The sequence below is a fragment of the Saccopteryx leptura genome, chromosome 4, assembly GCF_036850995.1.
Source record: "Saccopteryx leptura isolate mSacLep1 chromosome 4, mSacLep1_pri_phased_curated, whole genome shotgun sequence".
NCBI lineage: Eukaryota > Metazoa > Chordata > Mammalia > Chiroptera > Emballonuridae > Saccopteryx > Saccopteryx leptura.
This window is the reverse complement of record NC_089506.1, coordinates 166,884,758-166,904,824: the sequence shown is the minus strand read 5'-3', so window position 1 is coordinate 166,904,824 and position 20,067 is coordinate 166,884,758. Positions and strand designations below refer to the sequence as shown.

Sequence of the window (20,067 nt, the reverse complement as noted above, 5' to 3'; positions counted from 1 at the left end):
CAGGGTGGTGTTTCCTGGTAGGTGAGTGCCTCCCATGTGGTGTGGTCACCCTGGTCTCTGGAACCCAACACATCAGAGGAATGTGGTGGGCATTAGGTCTTAAAATCCATGAAATCCCAATGCTATCATCTGTGACCAGATGCTGCCAGCTTGATGTGTGGAGGTGGGGTGAGCTGGGAGAACCCAGCAGCCTTTGTGCTGTTTGGTTCTTCCTGCAACTCAGTGGCGACCACGGAGTCCTCCTTGCGTCCCCACCCCAGGACCGGTCACAGAGGGAATCCTTTGCTTAGGGAAAAAAAGCAATTCGATAGTACTAGTCCTTAGGTTTGCAAGTAGTATGTTCTGCAACACAAAACCAATGGTATGGGGAGGTGAGCTCTGGGAAGTTACAAGGTGGCCAGACTCCTTGGCTTTGTTTCTCTGTCTGGAATGCCAGCCACCTGACAACTGCAGCCATGCCTTTGTGTTTGCCCAAGTACCTGGGCTCAGCTGCAGCTTGTTCTGTTGAATGCTGCAGGAATGCCCACTGAATCTCTTTGCTTCTCCTGGCTGAAGGGAGTGCTAGCCATAACCTGATTCTTTCCCTCTCCTGGCTGAGCCTTGTTGTGAGCTCCTGGCTAAAGTGCAGAATCCATGGCCGATCTCAGCTTTTCTCTTTTCTCACCTCCCTGCCTCCCAGTTGGCTTCCATTTGCCCACCTTTCAATGTCTCAGCGGGTGGATATCTCAGGAATGTTTGTGCATTGAGCACAATGCACAGGGAATCTTTTAAGCAATAGCTGTTTAAAATTGTTAAAACTTCAATGGGATCTCTCACACTGCTATTCCTCTGACATCACCTCTTATGTCACTTTAAGGAGTGCTTTATATACTCTTTGGCTTGCATTGTTTCTGACAAGAAGTTAGTGTAATTCTTTATTCCTCTTTCTGCATGCAAATGTTTCCTTTATTGTTGAGGTTTTATAGTAGGTTAGATATGATTTGTCTTAGGTGTGTATATGTGTTTTGTATATATCCTGATTTTTGTTGTTGGCTACTGAATTTCTTAGATTTGTAATTTGATCTTTTAACCATATTTAGAAAATTCTGAGCATTTTTCTTCTAATATTTCTTCTGTACCATTTACTCTCTTCCTTATGGGATTCCAGTTATACATGTAGTAGTTCATTTGATACAATAACACAATTCTTGGAGGCTCTGTTCTGTTCTTAGCATCCTCCACTCCACCATGCATACACATACTTTTTTAAAAAAAATCACTTTGTATTTCATTTTGGGTAAATTCTTGTGCCCTGTCTTGAAGTTCAGTTATACTTTTCTTGACTATTTTTTTGGACTAGTCTTTTTATTAAAAGAAGAAATACATTCTTCATTTCTGTTGTTGTGTTCTGTTCTTCTTGTGTTTTCATTTTCATTCTTGAAGTCTTTGATCTGTTTCCTAACCCTACACCAAGAGTAAAGGCCTGTTTTGTTTTGTTTTACTCATCACCTAGCCACAGTAGAGAAGATTGCTGCTGTTTTTCTATAGGGGTTAGTATTTTGGTCAGGTTTCATTCCTTTCCCACATAGTCACTCCCTTACTCCCAGCACAGAAAAATGGCGTCTTCAATCTCCCAGCCCATTTCCAATCTTTTCAGCACCCAGTAGAGATCTGAGGATAAGAGCCTGGGAGTGACTACCAACTTTATATGTTTCTACAGTTCTCAGAGATTCTATACTTTTAATAGAATCCACACTTTATAATTTACCTGCAATGTAATTGCCTAATAGAAGAAAACTTGAACACTCTTTAGAGGGAAGTAAATCATCCACAGACACTAGAAAAGTCATATCCAGCATTCAGGAAGGATGCATTTTATAATTTCTATGGAACTATTAAGCATATGACACTAAAAGGTTTGTCAAATAAGCTAGTAGGTGAAATAAAATGAAATATTACCAAGGAATTCAAGAAAGGAAGAGTAAAGGAACAAAGAACAGATAAGAAAAATGAAAGTAATATCAAGATGATACTTAAACACATCTATATTGGTAATTATGTTAAATTTAAATAGATTAAATACTTCAGTGAAAATATAAATATTGTTAGTCTTTATAAATAAGTGAGATCCAACTCTCTTCTGTTTATAGAAAAAATACTTTAAATGTAAAAGCTCAGATAGGAGGAAAGTAAAAGATGCAGTAAGTATTATCTGCAAACACCAAAAGAAAGCTGATGTGACTATATTAACATTGTACAAAATAGACGTAAGGATAAAGAAGTATTAGAAGTGATAAAGACAGCCTGACCAGGTGGTGGCGCAGTGGATAGAGCGTCGGACTGAGATGCAGAGGACCCAGGTTCGAGACCCCCGAGGCTGTCAGCTTGAGCGCGGGCTCATCTGGTTTGAGCAAAATTCTACCAGCTTGAGCCCAACGTCGCTGTCTCCAGCAAGGGGTCACTCGGTCTGCTGGAGGCCTACGGTCAAGGCACATATGAGAAAGCAATCAATGAACAACTAAGCCAGTGTTGCAATGCACAATGAAAAACTAATGATTGATGCTTCTCATTTCTCCGTTCCTGTCTGTCTGTCCCTGTCTATCCCTCTCCTGACTCACTCTCTGTCTTTGTAAAAAAAAAAAAAAAGAAGAAGTGATAAAGACAGAAATTTAATAAATGGGTCAGATCATCAAGAGGGCATAAAAATCTTAAGCATGTCTTCTCATCAAATTAGAAAAATTATAAGGAAATGTCCTTAATATAGTCATATAGCTAACAGGAAATATAGATAGCATTTATAGCTAGAGATTTTAAATATACATTTAAAGTAACTGATAAAATAAATATATTAAAATATCAATAAGGGAATAGAAAATTTGAATGACAAGATTCATCACCTTGGCTATTGAATTTATAAGACATATCTAACAACTGAAGACTATACATTTTTTAAAGTGCATATGGAACATTTGGCAAAATATTCTTAAAATATCATTGAATTTCAAAGGATTGAAATTATACAGTGCATTTTTTGAGCACTGTGGAATTAATTACAACTCAGTAACAGAAAAATAACCAGAATGCCTCCAAATATTAGAAATTAAGCAAGACATTTCTAAATTGTCCATGAATCAGAAACACAGTCATAATAAAAATTAGAAAACATTTTTATTGAAGGACAATAAAATACTACAACAGAACCAGTGGAATGCAACTGAAGCAGTGCTTTGAGAGAACTTGATAATTTTATATGCATGTATTAGTAAAGATGAAAGGTTAAAAATCAGTAGTATAAACTCACAACTGAAAAGAGATACAGATCGGATTCAGTGAAAGTAGAAACAAATAGTAAATGTAAAAATAGAAATCAGTGAAATAGAAAAGTTTTATAGTCAGTTTGTTTAGAGGACTTTTTAAAAGTAATAAACATGTAATGAACTGATCAACAAAAATTGGGAGAAAACACAAATTACCAATACTGGGAATGTAAAGGGAGGCATCACTACAGATTCTATGGATATTTAACCATTAATAAAGGGAAATTATAAACAGCTTTATATGAGTACACTTGTATGATAACTTGAATGAGAGATCGTAATCCTTGAAAAATAATTTATTTAAACAGACGCGAAGAAATGGGACATTTGAGTTGTATGGTATCTATTAAATAATTTGAATTTATCAAAAACTTTTCCATTAAGAAAATCCCAAGTTTGAATGACTTCACTAGTAAATCTTCCAAACATTTAAGTGTAAGATATGATATCAGTTCTATCCAGACTGTTCTGAGAATAAAAAAATTAATAAAAAAAGAAAATGGTTTCCAGTACAGTGATACCTTGAGATACAAACAGACCAACATACGAAGTTTTTAAGATATGAGTTGCGACTCGGTCTGTATTTTTGTTCGAGATCGAAGCGAAATTCCAAGGTACGAGTCATGATTCGGGAAGCTGCCGCTAGTTGGAGCATTGGCACATGGATCCAGTATCAGCAGTTTGATATATGAGTTGACTGACTTACGAGCTCGGTTACAGAATGAATTAAATTTATATCTCAAGGTACCACTGTATATTTTACGATTTTAGCATAATCCTGATAAAAACATGAAAAAGAAAAATTATAGGCTAATATTTTTCATGGACATAGAAACAGAAATAATCCAGTGATTTGTAAAAATAATATATTACAGATTTGTACCAGGAATCAAGATTGGTTTAATGTTTTAAAAAAAATTAATGTAATTTACTTCTTAAACAGAACACTGTAGAAAAACCATAGGGATCATCTTTGTAGATACAGAGAAATCATTTGACAAAATTAAACATATTTGTGTTAAAAATTCTCATTAAATTAGGAATAGAGGAAAATATCCTTAATATTTTATAAAGAGTTATAAAAAAATCCATAGCTAACATCATCCTTGGTGGGTGAAAGTTCTAGCCAAATATTGGAGGAAACAAGAATTCAGGATCCAGTCCAGTTTATAGGTTGAAAACGACTTCAAAGACAGTTAACAGCACTAGAATCTGATACCCACAAAGCTGTAGTACTGTAGAATCATAATTTTTTTATAATCATCCCCATTTCTATAAAAGATGACCACAGTGACACTAATTTGTGTGTAAATTAAGTCTAGTTTTAATAAATTTGGCTTATTAAAGCACAGAAAGAGTAGTGACTGACAGTTTAGGATTTTTTTTTTTTTTTGGTATTTTTCTGAACTGAGAAGTGAGGAGGCAGAGGGACAGACTCCCGCATGTGCCCAACCGGGATCTACCCAGCATGTCCACCAGAAGGTGATGCTCTGCCCATCTGGGGCATTGCTACCAGAGCCATTCTAGCGCCTTAGGCGGAGGCCATGGTGCCATCCTCAGTGCCCTGACCAACCTTGCTTCAGTGGAGTCCTGGCTGCAGGAGAGGAAGAGAGAGAGAGAGAAAGAGAAAGGAGAGGTGAAAGGGTGGAGAAGCAGATGGTTGTTTCTCCTGTGTGCCCTGGCCAGGAATCAAACTTGGGACTTCCACACGCTGGGCCGACGCTCTACCACTGAGCCAACCAGCCAGGGCCTATTTGGGCTTTTTTAAGTCTGCTTTGCTATAACTGTTCATAAAGAATCTAGGATTGGACTTTCAAAAGCTTTTTCAGGCTAGGGAGCCAAGCTAAGGACTTGTTCAATTATGTCCTGTTACAAGGTAAAAGATTCAAATACACATATTGTCATGAAAAATAGAAGTATTTAATAAGAATTTCTGAATTCTGGAGGGATCAAATAGGGAGCAAAAGGTAAAATTTTCAACTTCTGTTGCAAAGGTACACTTTATAATTGCTCTAAATTATTGACTGTTTAAAAGAGAAGAGAAAAAGGGGAGTTCTTTAAACCTGAAACCAAATCATTAAAGAACTAGCAATGTTTCAAATGAAGTCATAAAAATTAGTCATCTTTTTAGTTTATTCAGTGTTATGTAATTTTGTTTTGTTTTAGCTTGGGTTAGCAGCTTTGTGAACCAATCAGTTTTCTATATTAAAGTTTTAATCTTATCCTCAGTTCAGTGTTACTATTTTAAAGTTACTAGAAATCTGCATTGTAGAATACCTATCAGGGTCTTTTCCATGAGTTTGAAGATGGGGCACTTTTTAGGAACACATTTGCAAAGCCTCAAACTAGATAGAACAGTAACTGTAAATAAGAAGAAAAGACTTGAATGGCCATGGTTAGTGATCTTGTGAGAGTTCACACATACAAACTCACCTCTACAAATGATTCAATTGACTTAGTTATCCAGTCAACCAAAGTGACAAAAGATTTCAATCAAAGGCAAGTTATATGGTTGTAAAAGAACCTTAGCTTTTTAATAGAGAAGACAGTTATTTTTCTAAGTAATCAAAGACTTGGTAAAGACAGTATGAGGCACAGGAAATATTTTCATAAGACACAGGAATCTTTGTTCCCTAGATAGATTATATTAAAAGTAAAAAATAATAAAAGCCTCTATAATTTCTCTTTAAGGGGAAGCAAATAATCTAAATAAATAAACAAACAGAAAATTGTTTTTTTTTTTTAATTTTTTTTTATTTATTCATTTTAGAGAGGAGAGGGAGAGACAGAGAGAGAGAGGAGAGACAGAGAGAAGGGGGGAGGAGCTGAAAGCATCGACTCCCATATGTGCCTTGACCAGGCAAACCCAGGGTTTCGAACTGGCAACCTCAGCATTTCTAGGTCGACGCTTTATCCACTGCGCCACCACAGGTCAGGCCAGAAAAGTGTTTTTTACCAGAGAGAACACCAAATTCTAACTTGACATAAGGATACTTTTGATATTAAAACTGTCCCTTGTATTTAAATTTAAATAGATAACTTTAGTCTTAGCACGACTACATATAAAATTCTCAATACAGGTATTCATTTTCTACAAAGCTCCTCAGGTTTTGATATCCATTCAGCTATTGTCATATCTGTAACAATCATTTTACTTTAGGACAAAATTTTCTTATTTTCCTTTACAAAACAAAACAAAACAAAACAAAGACATGTCTTTCCTATCTTTCCTTATCCAAAAAAGCACATTCTGGGCCCTGGCCAGTTGGCTCAGTGGTAGAGCATCAGCCTGGCGTGCAGGAGTCCCAGGTTCGATTCCCGGCAAGGGCACACAGGAGAAGCGCCCATCTGCTTCTCCATCCCTCCCCATCTCCTTCCTCTCTGTCTCTCTCTTCCCCTCCCGCAGCCACAGAGTTGGCCCAGGCGCTGGGGGGGACTCTATGGCCTCTGCCTCAGGCGCTAGAATGGCTCTGGTTGCAACAGAGCAACGGCCCAGATAGGCGGAGCATCGCCCCCTGGTGGGCATGCCAGGTGGATCCCGATCGGGCGCATGCGGGAGTCTGACTGCCTCCCGTTTCCAACTTCAGAAAAATACACACACAAAAAAACTACACATTCTGTTTTCTTCACCTGTTTTTCATATACAGTCATTTTCTTTCACCCTTATGATTTCTGGTCATTTTAATTACATATATTAAATAGGATTCTTAATCCTTAAGAGTCCTTAATTTCTAGTGAAAAATTAGAAGTAAGCAATTGTGGATTGGAAAATTTATAAATACATTTTACAATTATTAGAAATATATTCTTCCTCATAGTAGATTTTTCAAATTGGCACAAAGTGTTTTTATTTTATAGACCCAAATATCTTTTGTGTTTCTGTAAAAAAAATCTTAAAACCATAAGTAGATAAACTTGTTTAGCATCCTTGAAATGTTTTAGATATTAAATGAATATCCATTGTTTAGTTTAATTTAGTATAAACTTTTTATGTTTTTTTTAATATACTTGCTTTTTTATTTTTTTATTTATATTTATTTTTTTAATGGGGTGACATCAGTAAATCAGGATACATATATTCAAAGATAACATGTCCAGGTTATCTTGTCGTTCAATTATGTTGCATACCCATCACCCAAAGTCAGATTGTCCTCTGTCACCTTCTATCTAGTTTTCTTTGTGCCCCTCCACCTTTCCCTCTCCCTCTCCCTCTCCCCCTCCCCCCGTAACCACCACACTCTTATCAATGTCTCTTGGTCTCACTTTTATGACCCACCTATGTATGGAATAATGCAGTTCCTGGTTTTTTCTGATTTACTTATTTCACTTCGTATAATGTTATCAAGATCCCACCATTTTGCTGTAAATGATCCAATGTCATCATTTCTTATGGCTGAGTAGTATTCCATAGTGTATATGTGCCACATCTTCTTTATCCAGTCATCTATTGACGGGATTTTTGGTTGTTTCCATGTCCTGGCCACTGTGAACAATGCTGCAATGAACATGGGGCTGCATGTGTCTTTACGTATCAATGTTTCTGAGTTTTGGGGGTATATACCCAGTAGAGGGATTGCTGGGTCATAAGGTAGTTCTATTTTCAGTTTTTTGAGGAACCACCATACTTTCTTCCATAATGGTTGTACTACTTTACATTCCCACCAACAGTGTATGAGGGTTCTTTTTTCTCCACAGCCTCTCCAACATTTGCTATTACCTGTCTTGTTAATAATAGCTAATCTAACAGGTGTGAGGTGGTATCTCATTGCAGTTTTGATTTGCATTTCTCTAATAACTAAAGAAGATGAGCATCTTTTCATATATCTGTTGGCCATTTGAATATACTTGCTTTTAATAATTATTCTTGGAGTAGACATTAAAGAGCTAACCATCATCTTATTTTTCTCATTGACAAATATTTGGTTTTATTAAACCAATAAACTTAAACTGACCTTTCTTTGTCAAAGATTACTTAGATCATGTGAACTTAAAAACATTTGGGTTAATTTCTATAATTCTGAGATTATACTTGATTTATATAAACACTTAATTTTTTTAAAGACAAATAGAGCTTTTTACAAATTCATTTGGTGGTGGAAAAATATATAACATACAGACAGGCACACATAAACATACAGAAAGATATAAATAGAGAACTTAAAATTTTTCTTTTAAAATGTTTAGCCATGTCTCATGTATATAACTCAAAAGTAGTTGGATACGGCCTGACCTGTGGTGGCGCAGTGGATAAAGCGTCGACCTGGAAATGCTGAGGTCACCGGTTCAAAACCCTGGGCTTGCCTGGTCAAGGCACATATGGGAGTTGATGCTTCCAGCTCCTCCCCCCTTCTCTCTCTCTCTGTCTCTTTCTCCTCTCTCTCCCTCTCTGTCTCTCTCTCCTCTCTAAAAATGAATAAATAAATAAATAATTTTTAAAAAGTAGTTGGATACAAATTGTGTTTTTAGCTTATGAACTAAGTTAAAGTTAACTTGTTCAGATGGCCAGTGTTTTTACTAAATATTTTTTATTTCCATTCTGTAAGAATCTTTTTAGAGCTGTTTTTGGTATCATTTTGTCTTTTAGAAACTTCTCTTCAAAGAATGTTATCTCATTATTTTGTTGGTGGTTTGGAATCCTCTGTTTTAAGGGTACCCCTTAAGGTGGGCTTGGCTAAATTAAAAGTTCCCCAGAGTAGCGACTACAGTTCCAGTGTTCATCCATTTTCCAAAGGCATAAATGATGGTCCATCGACCAGGTAGACCTCATCTTTGATTTTTGAAGATGTTTTCATTATGACGGACCCTGTTTTCCAACAGCTTGTCTAAAAGGGAATCATATGTTTTTTTGCCCCTTTGAGCAGAATAGGGTGACTTACCAAGAAGCTTCAACAAACAAAATATAGGCATGTACAATAAAGTCAGAGAGCACAAAACACAGAGAGAGTGGATCTTGTGTCCATGAGACACTTAACCAGGGTTGACAAGAAAGCAGTGAGCTCACTGGGGTCTGTGGGTACCAATACCTGTTTGTTCATCCACTTTGGAGTCACTGGGGTCTTTGTATCCCACTCCTGAAGTTATGAACTGTCAACAGTTTAGATATAACAGAAGTAAAACCAGTGAATCAGTTATGTAGTAGTAATTAGTAAAAGTTATTGTGCACACACCAAAAATGTATTTGTAAACCAAGAGCACTCAAACCAAAACATAGAATGAGGCTCAGGATTATATTGTTCTAAAGCAGCTTATGTAATAAGAAAGTTATTGGTTATAGTACAGATGCTCCTTGACTTATGGGTACATCATATCCTGATAAACCTACCCACGTTAAGCTGAAAATACTGTTAAATCAAAAATGCATTTAAGGCCCTGGCCGGTTGGCTCAGCGGTAGAGCGTCGGCCTGGCGTGCGGGGGACCCGGGTTCGATTCCCGGCCAGGGCACACAGGAGAAGCGCCCATCTGCTTCTCCACCCTCCCCCCTCCTTCCTCTCTGTCTCTCTCTTCCCCTCCCGCAGCCAAGGCTCCATCGGAGCAAAGATGGCCCGGGCGCTGGGGATGGCTCCTTGGCCTCTGCCCCAGGCGCTAGAGTGGCTCTGGTCGCGGCAGAGCGACGCCCCAGAGGGGCAGAGCACCCCCCCCAGAGGGGCAGAGCGTCGCCCCTGGTGGGCGTGCCGGGTGGATCCCGGTCGGGCGCATGCGGGAGTCTGTCTGACTGTCTCTCCCCGTTTCCAGCTTCAGAAAAATACAAAAAAAAAAAAAAAAAAAAAAAAAAATGCATTTAATACACCTAATCTACCTAACATCATTGCTTAGCCTAGCCTATCTTAAATGCTTTCAGAACACTGACATTAGTCTGTAGTGGGACAAAAACTTCTAATACAAAGCCTATTTTATAATTAAATGTTGAATATGTCATGCCATTTATTGAATATAATATAAAAAAAATTCATGGAGTACGCATACTATGAAGTATTGGTTGTTGACTCTGAAGATCACGTGTCTGACTGGGCGCTACAGCTCACTGCCGCTGCCCAGCATCACAGACGAGTACCATACCACTAGCCTAGAGAAAGATCCAAATTCAAAGTAAGGTTTCTACTGATTGCATATTCCTTTCACTTCATTATAAAGGTGATAAATCATGAGTCAAACAAATTTAAGTCAGAGACCATCATAAGCAAAAAATGACTCAGGTAAATTTAGGTAAATAAGCTAAACTTTGTGTGACTAAACTGATTTTGTCTGTTCAAGGAATTTTCAAGGCCGGTCTCTGTTTTTGATTTTTACATGACCAAAAGAGTATGAAATAACATTAGGAAAGTACATCTAGAATAGCATCAAAATATGTCAGATACCTAAGAATAAATTTGGTAAAACTTGGGCACTTTTACACTGAGTATTACAAAACAGTGCTGAGACATTTTAAAATAAATAAATGAAGAAATATTTCATTTTTATGTAGTAGGAAATCAGTATTGTTATAATATCAATTTCTCTGAAGTAAAAATCCCAAGTAAGAATTTTTTATTTTGGTCAAATGGATGCCAAAATTTATGTCAAGATGTAGTTGTCTCCTATGTCAAAACTTGTTTTGATGTTACAGTAATTAAGACAATTTGTATTAGAAAAGGAATTTTTAACCAATGACCCACAAGAATTTTTAAAACATGTAATACCTGACCATGTAGTCAGGGATACTGACCTCTTTTCCCTTAGATTGTCAAATTAAAAAGTGACAGCAGCCAACATGATAGCCATCTGGTGTAAATAAATCAAAGTTATACTTTGTTTTGTTTTGGTTAAGTAGGCAAAAATCATTTTTTGTTATGCTGCAGAATTTTAGTAATTAATTTATATGTGCCAGGAGATGAAAATGGTTGAAAATTGCTGTATTAGAACAAGGTAGGCAAAAAGACCAAAGAAATATAGAGTGTCTAGAAACTGTAGAGCTTTACATATGTTGTTTCTTGGTTTATGACAAAAGCTCCACTGAACTTAAGAGAAAACATTTATTTTTAATGAGTTGTGTTAGATAAACTGGATCTCTATGGAATGAAAAAAGGACCCTGACTTTTACCTGATACTATATTTAAAAGTTCATTTGAGTTGGATAATAGATCTAGATGTAAAAGCTAAAATTATCAAGCTTCCAGAAGAAAATATAGGAGAATATCTTCATTACCTTTGAGTAGTCAAAATTTTCTTAGAACATAAAATTGATGTTAGAATACATAATATTAAGAACTTTTATTCATTAAGACATCATTAAGAAAGAAAAGGCAAGCCACATACCACAATAATATAATAAATAAATCTGGTGAAGGACTTGTATCCACAAAGTATGATGAGTAAATCAAAAAGGAAAAGGCACAAACAGCACAACTTTTAAAATATGCAAAAAAGTGAGCAGGTTCTTCACAGAAGTAGATATCCAAGAAGCCAATATGCATAGGTAGAGGCGCTCTACATTATTACTTATCAGGGAAATGTCACAATGTAGAACCATCACATTGCTACCAGAATGGCCAAAATCAGAGACTGACGATACAGAGGTTGCCAAGGATATGAAACAACTGGTGCTCTTCTATATTGCTGATGGGAATGTAGATTGTTTCAGCCACTTTGGAAAACTAGAAGTACCCGTTATAGCTAAACATAGCCCTTTACTGTGATTCCAGCTGACATATACCCAAGAAAGGTAAAAAAAAAACAACAAAAAACAACCATAAAAACCATGTACAAGAATGGTTGTAACAACATGAATGAATCTCAAGTATTTTGTTGAGCAAAAGTAGACAGACAAAAGAATGTATACTGTATGATTCCACTTGTATGAAGCTTAAAACAGAAAAAACTAATTTGGGGTAATAGAAGTCAGGAAAGTGGTTGCCTCTGGATTGGGAGGAGTTAATGACTTGGAAGGAGCAAGTGAAAACCTTTTGAATTGATGGGAGTATTTAATATCTTGAACTAGGTGGTAGTTATTCAGATGTATACATGTGTAAGAATACATTGAACTGCAATTTATGCTTAAGAGTTTTATACTTTATTATTGTAAACAGTTCTTCAGCAAATGATTGCAAAGAAAAGTTTTACCTTGAAAATTTCCAAACAAATTTCTAAAGAGTACAAGAAACCCATGTACACATCTTGTTTCAGCATTTTGCTATGCTAGTTTTTATCTCCTCCATCCTCTCCCCATTCATATATGCTTTTTTTTTTGTGGTTAGTACACATTTACTTGCTAAATATCAGATATATTAATTCTGAGCACGTTTTGTGACTTTTATCATCAAATGCAATTTGCAAAATTTTGGTACACATACCATTGAATTTGCTATTTTCCTGTATCCTGATTTTTTTTGTTTTCCTGGCTTTGATGTGGAAAGAAATCTCTTCTGCTTCTTTGTTCTGAACTGACTTGCCTTGTGAATCTCAAAGGAAGGTGGGTTGGGGAGGGCCCTTCTTATCTGTGCCATATCTGAATCAGAGCTATTTCTATCTAAATGAGAGATAAATTTGAGGAATATTTTGCATCTTGGTTTTTAAAATAGATTGGTATCTTATTCTTTCATTTTAGTTTGACTTTGACACCCCTTTAAATTTTTTTCTTCCTCAGCCAATTTTACCTCCATTAAACAAAATTTTTATTGTTCTAGTGTGTTTACTATATGCTCATTCAATTCTTTCTTCACAGATTTCTTCTATAGGTTGTCTATTAAAAACTAAAGTTTTTTTTTTCTTTTTTTCTGAAGCTGGAAACGGGGAGAGACAGTCAGACAGACTCCCGCATGCGCCCGACCAGGATCCACCCGGCACGCCCACCAGGGGCAACGCTCTGCCCACCAGGGGGCAATGCTCTGCCGCGACCAGAGCCACTCTAGTGCCTGGGGCAGAGGCCAAGGAGCCATCCTCAGTGCCCGGGCCATCTTTTCTCCAATGGAGCCTTGGCTGCGGGAGGGGAAGAGAGAGACAGAGAGGAAGGAGGGGGTGGGGGTGGAGAAGCAAATGGGCACTTCTCCTATGTGCCCTGGCCAGGAATCGAACCTGGGTCCCCCGCACGCCAGGCCGATGCTCTACCGCTGAGCCAACCGACCAGGGCCAAAAACTAAAGTTTTTATCACACTTTTTAAACAAAATAACAACTTATAAACATTTGGTGAGATAAAGGCTTTAATAACAAATTGTAAACACATTTTTTGACATTTGGGGATTATCCGAAGATTTTGGTTACATATATTTTTACGTTTCGTATATGTTTTTAATGTTATTTTCACTATATAAATGCTGAGTTTAGTATTCCTCTTTTATAATAGTTTGCAAAAAGTTTTCAGAAAATAATAAGCAAACTTAGCCTTCTATCAGAATACCTCTGGTTGTTAACCAGGATAGCAAACCCATTTTATCTCAGAAGTTCAACATTTGTACTTTTAAATTTTCTCTCTGATTTAGGTATTATTTCTACAGTTGTCTATCTGCAGAATTTGGTAGTCATATTATGTAAACTTTCTTGTATAATAGCCTATAACTTCAAAATCTAGTGGTTGAGGGAAGATTACTCTGTTTCCTGCAATTGTTTTAGTAATGTGTCCAGTTGTTTACAGTGATGTATCAGAATATTATCACCTCAGTCCTTATTTATTGTGTATCTGCTAGTTAGATCTACTTGATATTTTGTAGTTGTATATATGTATAAGCAACTATTTGTGCTTTTGGATAGAAGATATGAAAAATCTAGAGTTAGATTAAAAATTATGTAAAAATGAGAATAAGTGAAAGCTTAAGTTATTTCTCAAAGTAGATACTTGATTGATCTGTTTTAATATTTACTTTACCTTAGCTGAAAATAGAAAGATGAAATAATGTAAGTTAAGTTAAAGTATAATTGGTTCCAACAAATAGAAAAGTTTTCTAGTAGCATTTTCATTGTCATAAACTCATTTTGTCAATTAAGTTTGTATTTCTGAATGTATAGCTCAAGTGTGGTAATCACCAAAATTTTGTATGACAAAATAATTTTTTTACTAAAAGGAAATGTCAGGTAGTTATAGAAGTTTGTTTTAAAGGGAATTTTGAGAAAAAATTTTAGGACATTTGGAGACATATGTAAAGCTAAATGATGGAGAATATAAAAGAAAATATTCTAGTGGGCTTGGGAGAGTAATCAAAACTTTCTCCTTTAAGTGTTGAATCAGATTGTATTGTTTCTCAACTAACTTTTCTATTTCTAGGAAAAACACTTTAAAAAAAATTTTTTTTGTTTGGGCATTTGAAACCTATATAATTTTATTAACCAGTGTTGCCCCAATAAATTCAATAAAAATAAAAAGAATCATAAGCATTCATATGATTCTAGAAAAGACACTTTAAAGGTGAGTTATTTCTAGGCAGCCTGCTGAATGGGAAAAAGATTTGCAAATCCTATATGTAATAAAGGGTTAATATCTAAAATATATAAAGAATTTATACAACTCAAGAGCAAGCATCCAAACAATTGGATTAGAAAATGGGCAAAAAATATGAATAGATATTTTTCAAAAGAAAACATCTAGATGCCCAACAGGTACATGAAAATATGCTCATTATCACTAATCATCGGAAATACAGATAAAGCAGTAAAGAGATCAACTCATACCTGTTAGAATGGCTATTATGAAAAAGAAAAGAAATAACTAGTGTTGAGGAGGATGTGGGCAAAAGAGAACCCTTGTGTACCGTTGGTAGAAATGTATTATAAATTGCTGCACAGACACAATATGAAACAGTATGGTGTTTCCTCAGAATAGTGAAAAGAGAACTACTGTAAGACCCAGCAATTTCATTTTGGGGCTTTTATTCAGAGAAAACAAAAACACTAATTTGAAAAGGGATATGCACCCACCCCCCACCCCCCCACCCCCGTCCATGTTCATTGCTGAAAACAACCTATGTGTCCATTGATGGATGAATGGTGTGGTATTCAAGTCAAGGAATGCCAAAGGTTTCTGACACCCACCATAAAAGTACAGAAGGATTCTTCCCTAGAGCCTTTGTGGGAAGTATTGTACTATCAACACCTTGATTTTGGACTTTTAGGCTCCAGAACTATGAGAAAATAAATTGTTTTAAGTGCCCCCCCCCAAAAAAAAATGATCTTACTGGAAAAAAAGATGTGTGTGTATGTATTTATGTGTGTGAGTTATATATATAACTATCATAGTGTATATATTATATATATCAGGGATCCCCAAACTACGGCCCACGGGCCACATGCAGCCCCCTGAGGCCATTTATCCGGCCCCTGCTGCACTTCCGGAAGGGGCATCTCTTTCATTGATGGTCAGTGAGAGGAGCATAGTTCCCATTGAAATACTGGTCAGTTTGTTGATTTAAATTTACTTGTTCTTTATTTTAAATGTTGTATTTGTTCCCATTTTGTTTTTTTACTTTAAAATAAGATATGTGCAGTGTGCATAGGGATTTGTTCATAGTTTTTTTTTATAGTCCGGCCCTCCAGCGGTCTGAGGGACAGTGAACTGGCCCCTGTGTAAAAAGTTTGGGGACCCCTGATATATATAATAGGTATAGAGAGAGAGAAAGAGAGAGAGAGAGAGAGAGAGAGAGTGTTGTGTGTTTACAATAGATTAGAATAAAAGAATATTATGCCACAACATGTATGGATCTTGAGGGCATTATGCTAAGTGAACTAAGTCAGACAAAGACAGACACCGTGTGTAATAAAAAACTAACAAACCAAGTTCATAGTTACAGAGAACAGACTAGTGGTTGCTAGAGGTAACAGGGTAGTGGGAATTGGGGCAGAATGGTCAAAGAGGTTCAAAAAGTACTATCTTTCAGTTATAAAATAAATGTCACGGGGATATAATATACAGCATGGTGACTATAGCTAATACTTTTTTGTATATTTGATGGGCTGGCTTAAGTTCAGTGGTTCCTTTGAGTCAAGTTTACTTGTTACTGCATATTTGAAAGTTGCTAACAGAACAAGTCTTAAAAATTCTTATCACAGGAAGAACATTTTGTAACTGTGTATGGTCATGGGTATTAACTAGATTTATTGTAATTATTTTGCAATATATACAAATATTGAATTATTATGTTGTATACCTGAAACAAATAAAATATTTGGCAATTATGCCTCACTTTTTTTTTTTTTTTGGAGTTATTTCTGGCTCCCAGCTGGCAGGTTATAGGAGTTTAGAACATCAACTGATTTTCTCTCCCTCTGCATAAAGCTTTATTTGAATGAGTTAGATTTAAATTCTAAAAGTAAATATTGCTGGCCCTGGCTGGTTGGCTCAGTGGTAGAGCGTTGGCTTGGCATGTAGATGTCTCTGGTTCGATTCCCAGTCAGGGTACGCAGTTGAAGCTCCCACCTGTTTCTCCACCCCTCCCTCTGTTGTCTGTGTGTGTGTGTGTGTGTGTGTGTGTGTGTGTGTGTGTGTGTGTCTGTCTGTCTGTCTGTCTCTTTCTTCCTCTCTCTACCCCTCTTGCAGCTATGGCTCCCTTGGAGCGAGTTGACCCCAGTCACTGAGGATGGCTCCATGGCCTCCGCCTGAGGTACTAAGAAGAGCTCTGTTGCAGAGCAACAAAGCAATGCCCCAGATGGGCAAAGCATCGCTCCTAGTGGGTGTGCCGGGTGGATCCCGATTCAGGTGCATGCGGAAGTCTTATCTCTGCCTCCCCTCCTCACACTGAATGTAAATAAATAAATAAACAAACAAACAAACATCCCTGATTTAGTAGCTATTTACTGAGTGTCTACTAGGTGATGGGTGGCGTATAGGTGCTAAGCCAAAGTTCTAATATTGCTAACAATATTGCAAAAGACTAATATAATTCCTTTTGATACTGTCGATCACAACATGGCATTTGGCTTGTTGAAAAAAAGTAGAGCTTTTTAAAGGAAGAAAATATACTTTCATGAGATTGTATAGAAAATTTTTGTCCTAGTAATAGGTGGAACTATAAAAAATCCAGTATCTAAATACATGTAATTTTAATTATTTGTATTTTTAATCTATCGCAGGATAATTTGTTAAGCTGCAATAAACTTAACATCTCAGAACATTTTTCATCTTATGTTTTGTGTGGGTCAGGAATTCTGGAGCAGCCTGGCTGGGTGGTTTTGGCTCAGGGTCTTTCATAAACTTGCACTCAAGATTTAGGCCAGGAATAAAGTCATATGAAGACTTGATTATGGCTGAAGTATCTATTTCCTAGCTGGTTCCTTAATGTGGCTATTGCAAGAAGACCTCAGTTCCTTTTGACCTGGCAAGGACTGCCAGTTATTCATCATAAGGACCTCTCAATAGGACTATTTGATCCTCATGATGTAGCAGCCAGCTTCTCTCAGAGCAAGCCAAGAGAGCAGACAAGGGGAAAACCGCAATGCCATTTATGCTCTATTTTTGTGGATCACACACTGTCACTTCTATCACATTATCTTCATCAGAAACAAGTTACTAAGTACAGATAACACTTAAGGGGAACATATTAGGCTCTGCTTTTATGAAGGGTAACGTACTAAAGAATTTGTGAACATATTTTAAAACCACCACGTTATTCTAATAGAGGTATGGTGATTTTACTGTAATTTTAGGGGAACAGGAATATTTGTCCATTTTCTTTGTTGTTGCATCCTTAGCACTGAGAATAGTGCCCTGGAACATGTCAGAATAAAACTTTATTCCATTTTACCAGAAAAGGTAAAATACTTGTGAACTTAAATCTGTGTATATCCTTTAAGATTGCCATATACTGCATTCTGAATCTGAAGATTTGAGTTCAGATTCTTTCTCTTGTGAAAACAATATTAATTAGAGCTTGTATTTTTGTCAATATAAGGTTTTTTAAAATGTATTTTTACATTTTAGATTTGACTCAATTCAGATAGAGGATTACAACCTGTTGCTAAATTTATAATTTATATGGAGATAATGTGTGTACTCTTATGTATGTTAATAGCTATCCATAGCTAGATATAGCATAATAGTTAAATTCATTTGTAGAACTATCTTTAATAAATTTGAGTTGGTGATAGTTAGTTAGCAATAAACTTATATGTTTAAGTAAGATATTTACAAAATTAGGTCCTTAGCAAACTGAGAAAAGCACAGATGTCAACTTTTAAAATAGTCAATAGGTGGATTAATTTCAGAACCACAGAAGGTTTTTTGTATATGTTATGTGATAAATTTTGATTATTTAAATTTAGAATAGGTTTTTATTTGGGATTAAAATATCTGAATGATCAATTGACTAATGTAAACATATATGTATCATTTACACACATTAATTTTCAATTGTCATATCCATTATACGTTACTTATACATTATACATTATATATTATATCTTAATCATAAGTCTAAGTTTGTAATCTTAGGATTAACTTTTTTTTTAAAAACAAATCAGGGCTAAAGGAACAATATAGCACTTGATGGAGAAACACAGATAGTATAGTGGAGTACATTCCCAAATAATTTGATCACATATCCCAAATAGTACCTCTTCAAATATATTTGCTTATACATTCTGTGTGCATTGTTATCATTGTCAACCTTAAGGATGAAATTTACTTAACAACAAGATGTTTTAAGAGGAGATATAAAAAACTTTTCAAATGGCCATCTTACAGTAATGAGTTTTTTTATTAACTTGCCTGATCAGATTTTTTTGTTTGTTATTGGACTAGCAAAGGTTTCACTAGAAGAAGAATAATTAGTTTTGCCATTTGTTTTGTGCTTGTGTTAATATTTTGTTTAATCTATTATTTCTTTGTAGGAATCTTCTGCAGCTTCACGATCTTCTGAGTAAAAACTAAGTAACATCCAAAATTCGGTTAAACTGGGTACACAAAAACTGCCATATATGTCACAAAATACTGAAAAAGAACCAGCAGGTAAGCAAGGTGTCTCTGTCAATTTCTATACATTGAAGACTTTGTATTTTTCTTCCCTCCAGCTACCTTCAGTACCATACATGGCATGTGATTATGGTCTTAATTAAGGCCCATTTTAATCCATTTATATTATTTATAAAGCTTAATTTCTAATTTTTGATATGAAAAGTACAAATAGAAATGCTTATATTTTCTTCTCATATCCTTTTAGCTTCTATTGTGCTTTCTACTTTGGAGACTATTTATTTGGAGGAGTTGTTAAGTGGTTCTAGAGTCATACTAGGGGATTATGGGACAAATTATTTAAATAACTGAATTTTAACCTTAATTATTTTAACTTTAAAATAAAATACAGTATTTACCTCATTAGGTTGTTGAGAGGAATATGTAACATAATATAACATTTGATATTGTATCTTAGAAGTATATGCTTGTTTTTCTTTCATGCTTGGGAGCAATTATATTTCTTATTTTAATGCAATAAAAATATGTAACTCTTGTATTTACTGACTTTTCTATATACTATGAGATACTGGTTTTAGCTCCTCCATGGTATATGTAAAATCTAGTTGACTAAACTTATATATAATATATGTAAAATAATTTTATATTTAGTAAAAGATACTACTGTTTACTACTGTGTGTTCCTCAGTCATCAGAACTTAGTATTTAAGTTATTCAAATGTTAATGTCTTTTAGAGAATTTTATTGTGACACTAAGTTTTGGGATATATTTATTGTGATCCAGTTGGTTCTTTATAATAGTATACATACTGTTTAAATAGGTTACCTGTTTTACCTTTGAAAGGAATATATTCACTCTTACATGTAATTGAAACTATCATCATATCATGTGCTAGTAATTCAT

The 20,067-nt window shown here is 35.6% G+C and overlaps 1 protein-coding gene across 5 annotated transcripts in view; it reads left to right on the top strand.

Moving 5' to 3' along the window:
• PJA2 (praja ring finger ubiquitin ligase 2) overlaps positions 1-20,067 on the top strand; it is an 81,901-nt gene that overhangs the window by 14,514 nt on the left and 47,320 nt on the right. Inside the window, exons 2-3 of one of the 5 annotated variants that reach the window (XM_066381973.1) lie at positions 18,174-18,238; positions 19,082-19,208. In XM_066381973.1, coding sequence (XP_066238070.1) covers positions 19,169-19,208 — 40 coding nt within the window. In that variant the 5' untranslated portion in view covers positions 18,174-18,238; positions 19,082-19,168. The remainder of the gene's footprint in view (positions 1-18,173; positions 18,239-19,081; positions 19,209-20,067) is intronic. The other 4 variants (XM_066381975.1, XM_066381974.1, XM_066381972.1 and 1 more) reach the window with 4 other exon arrangements.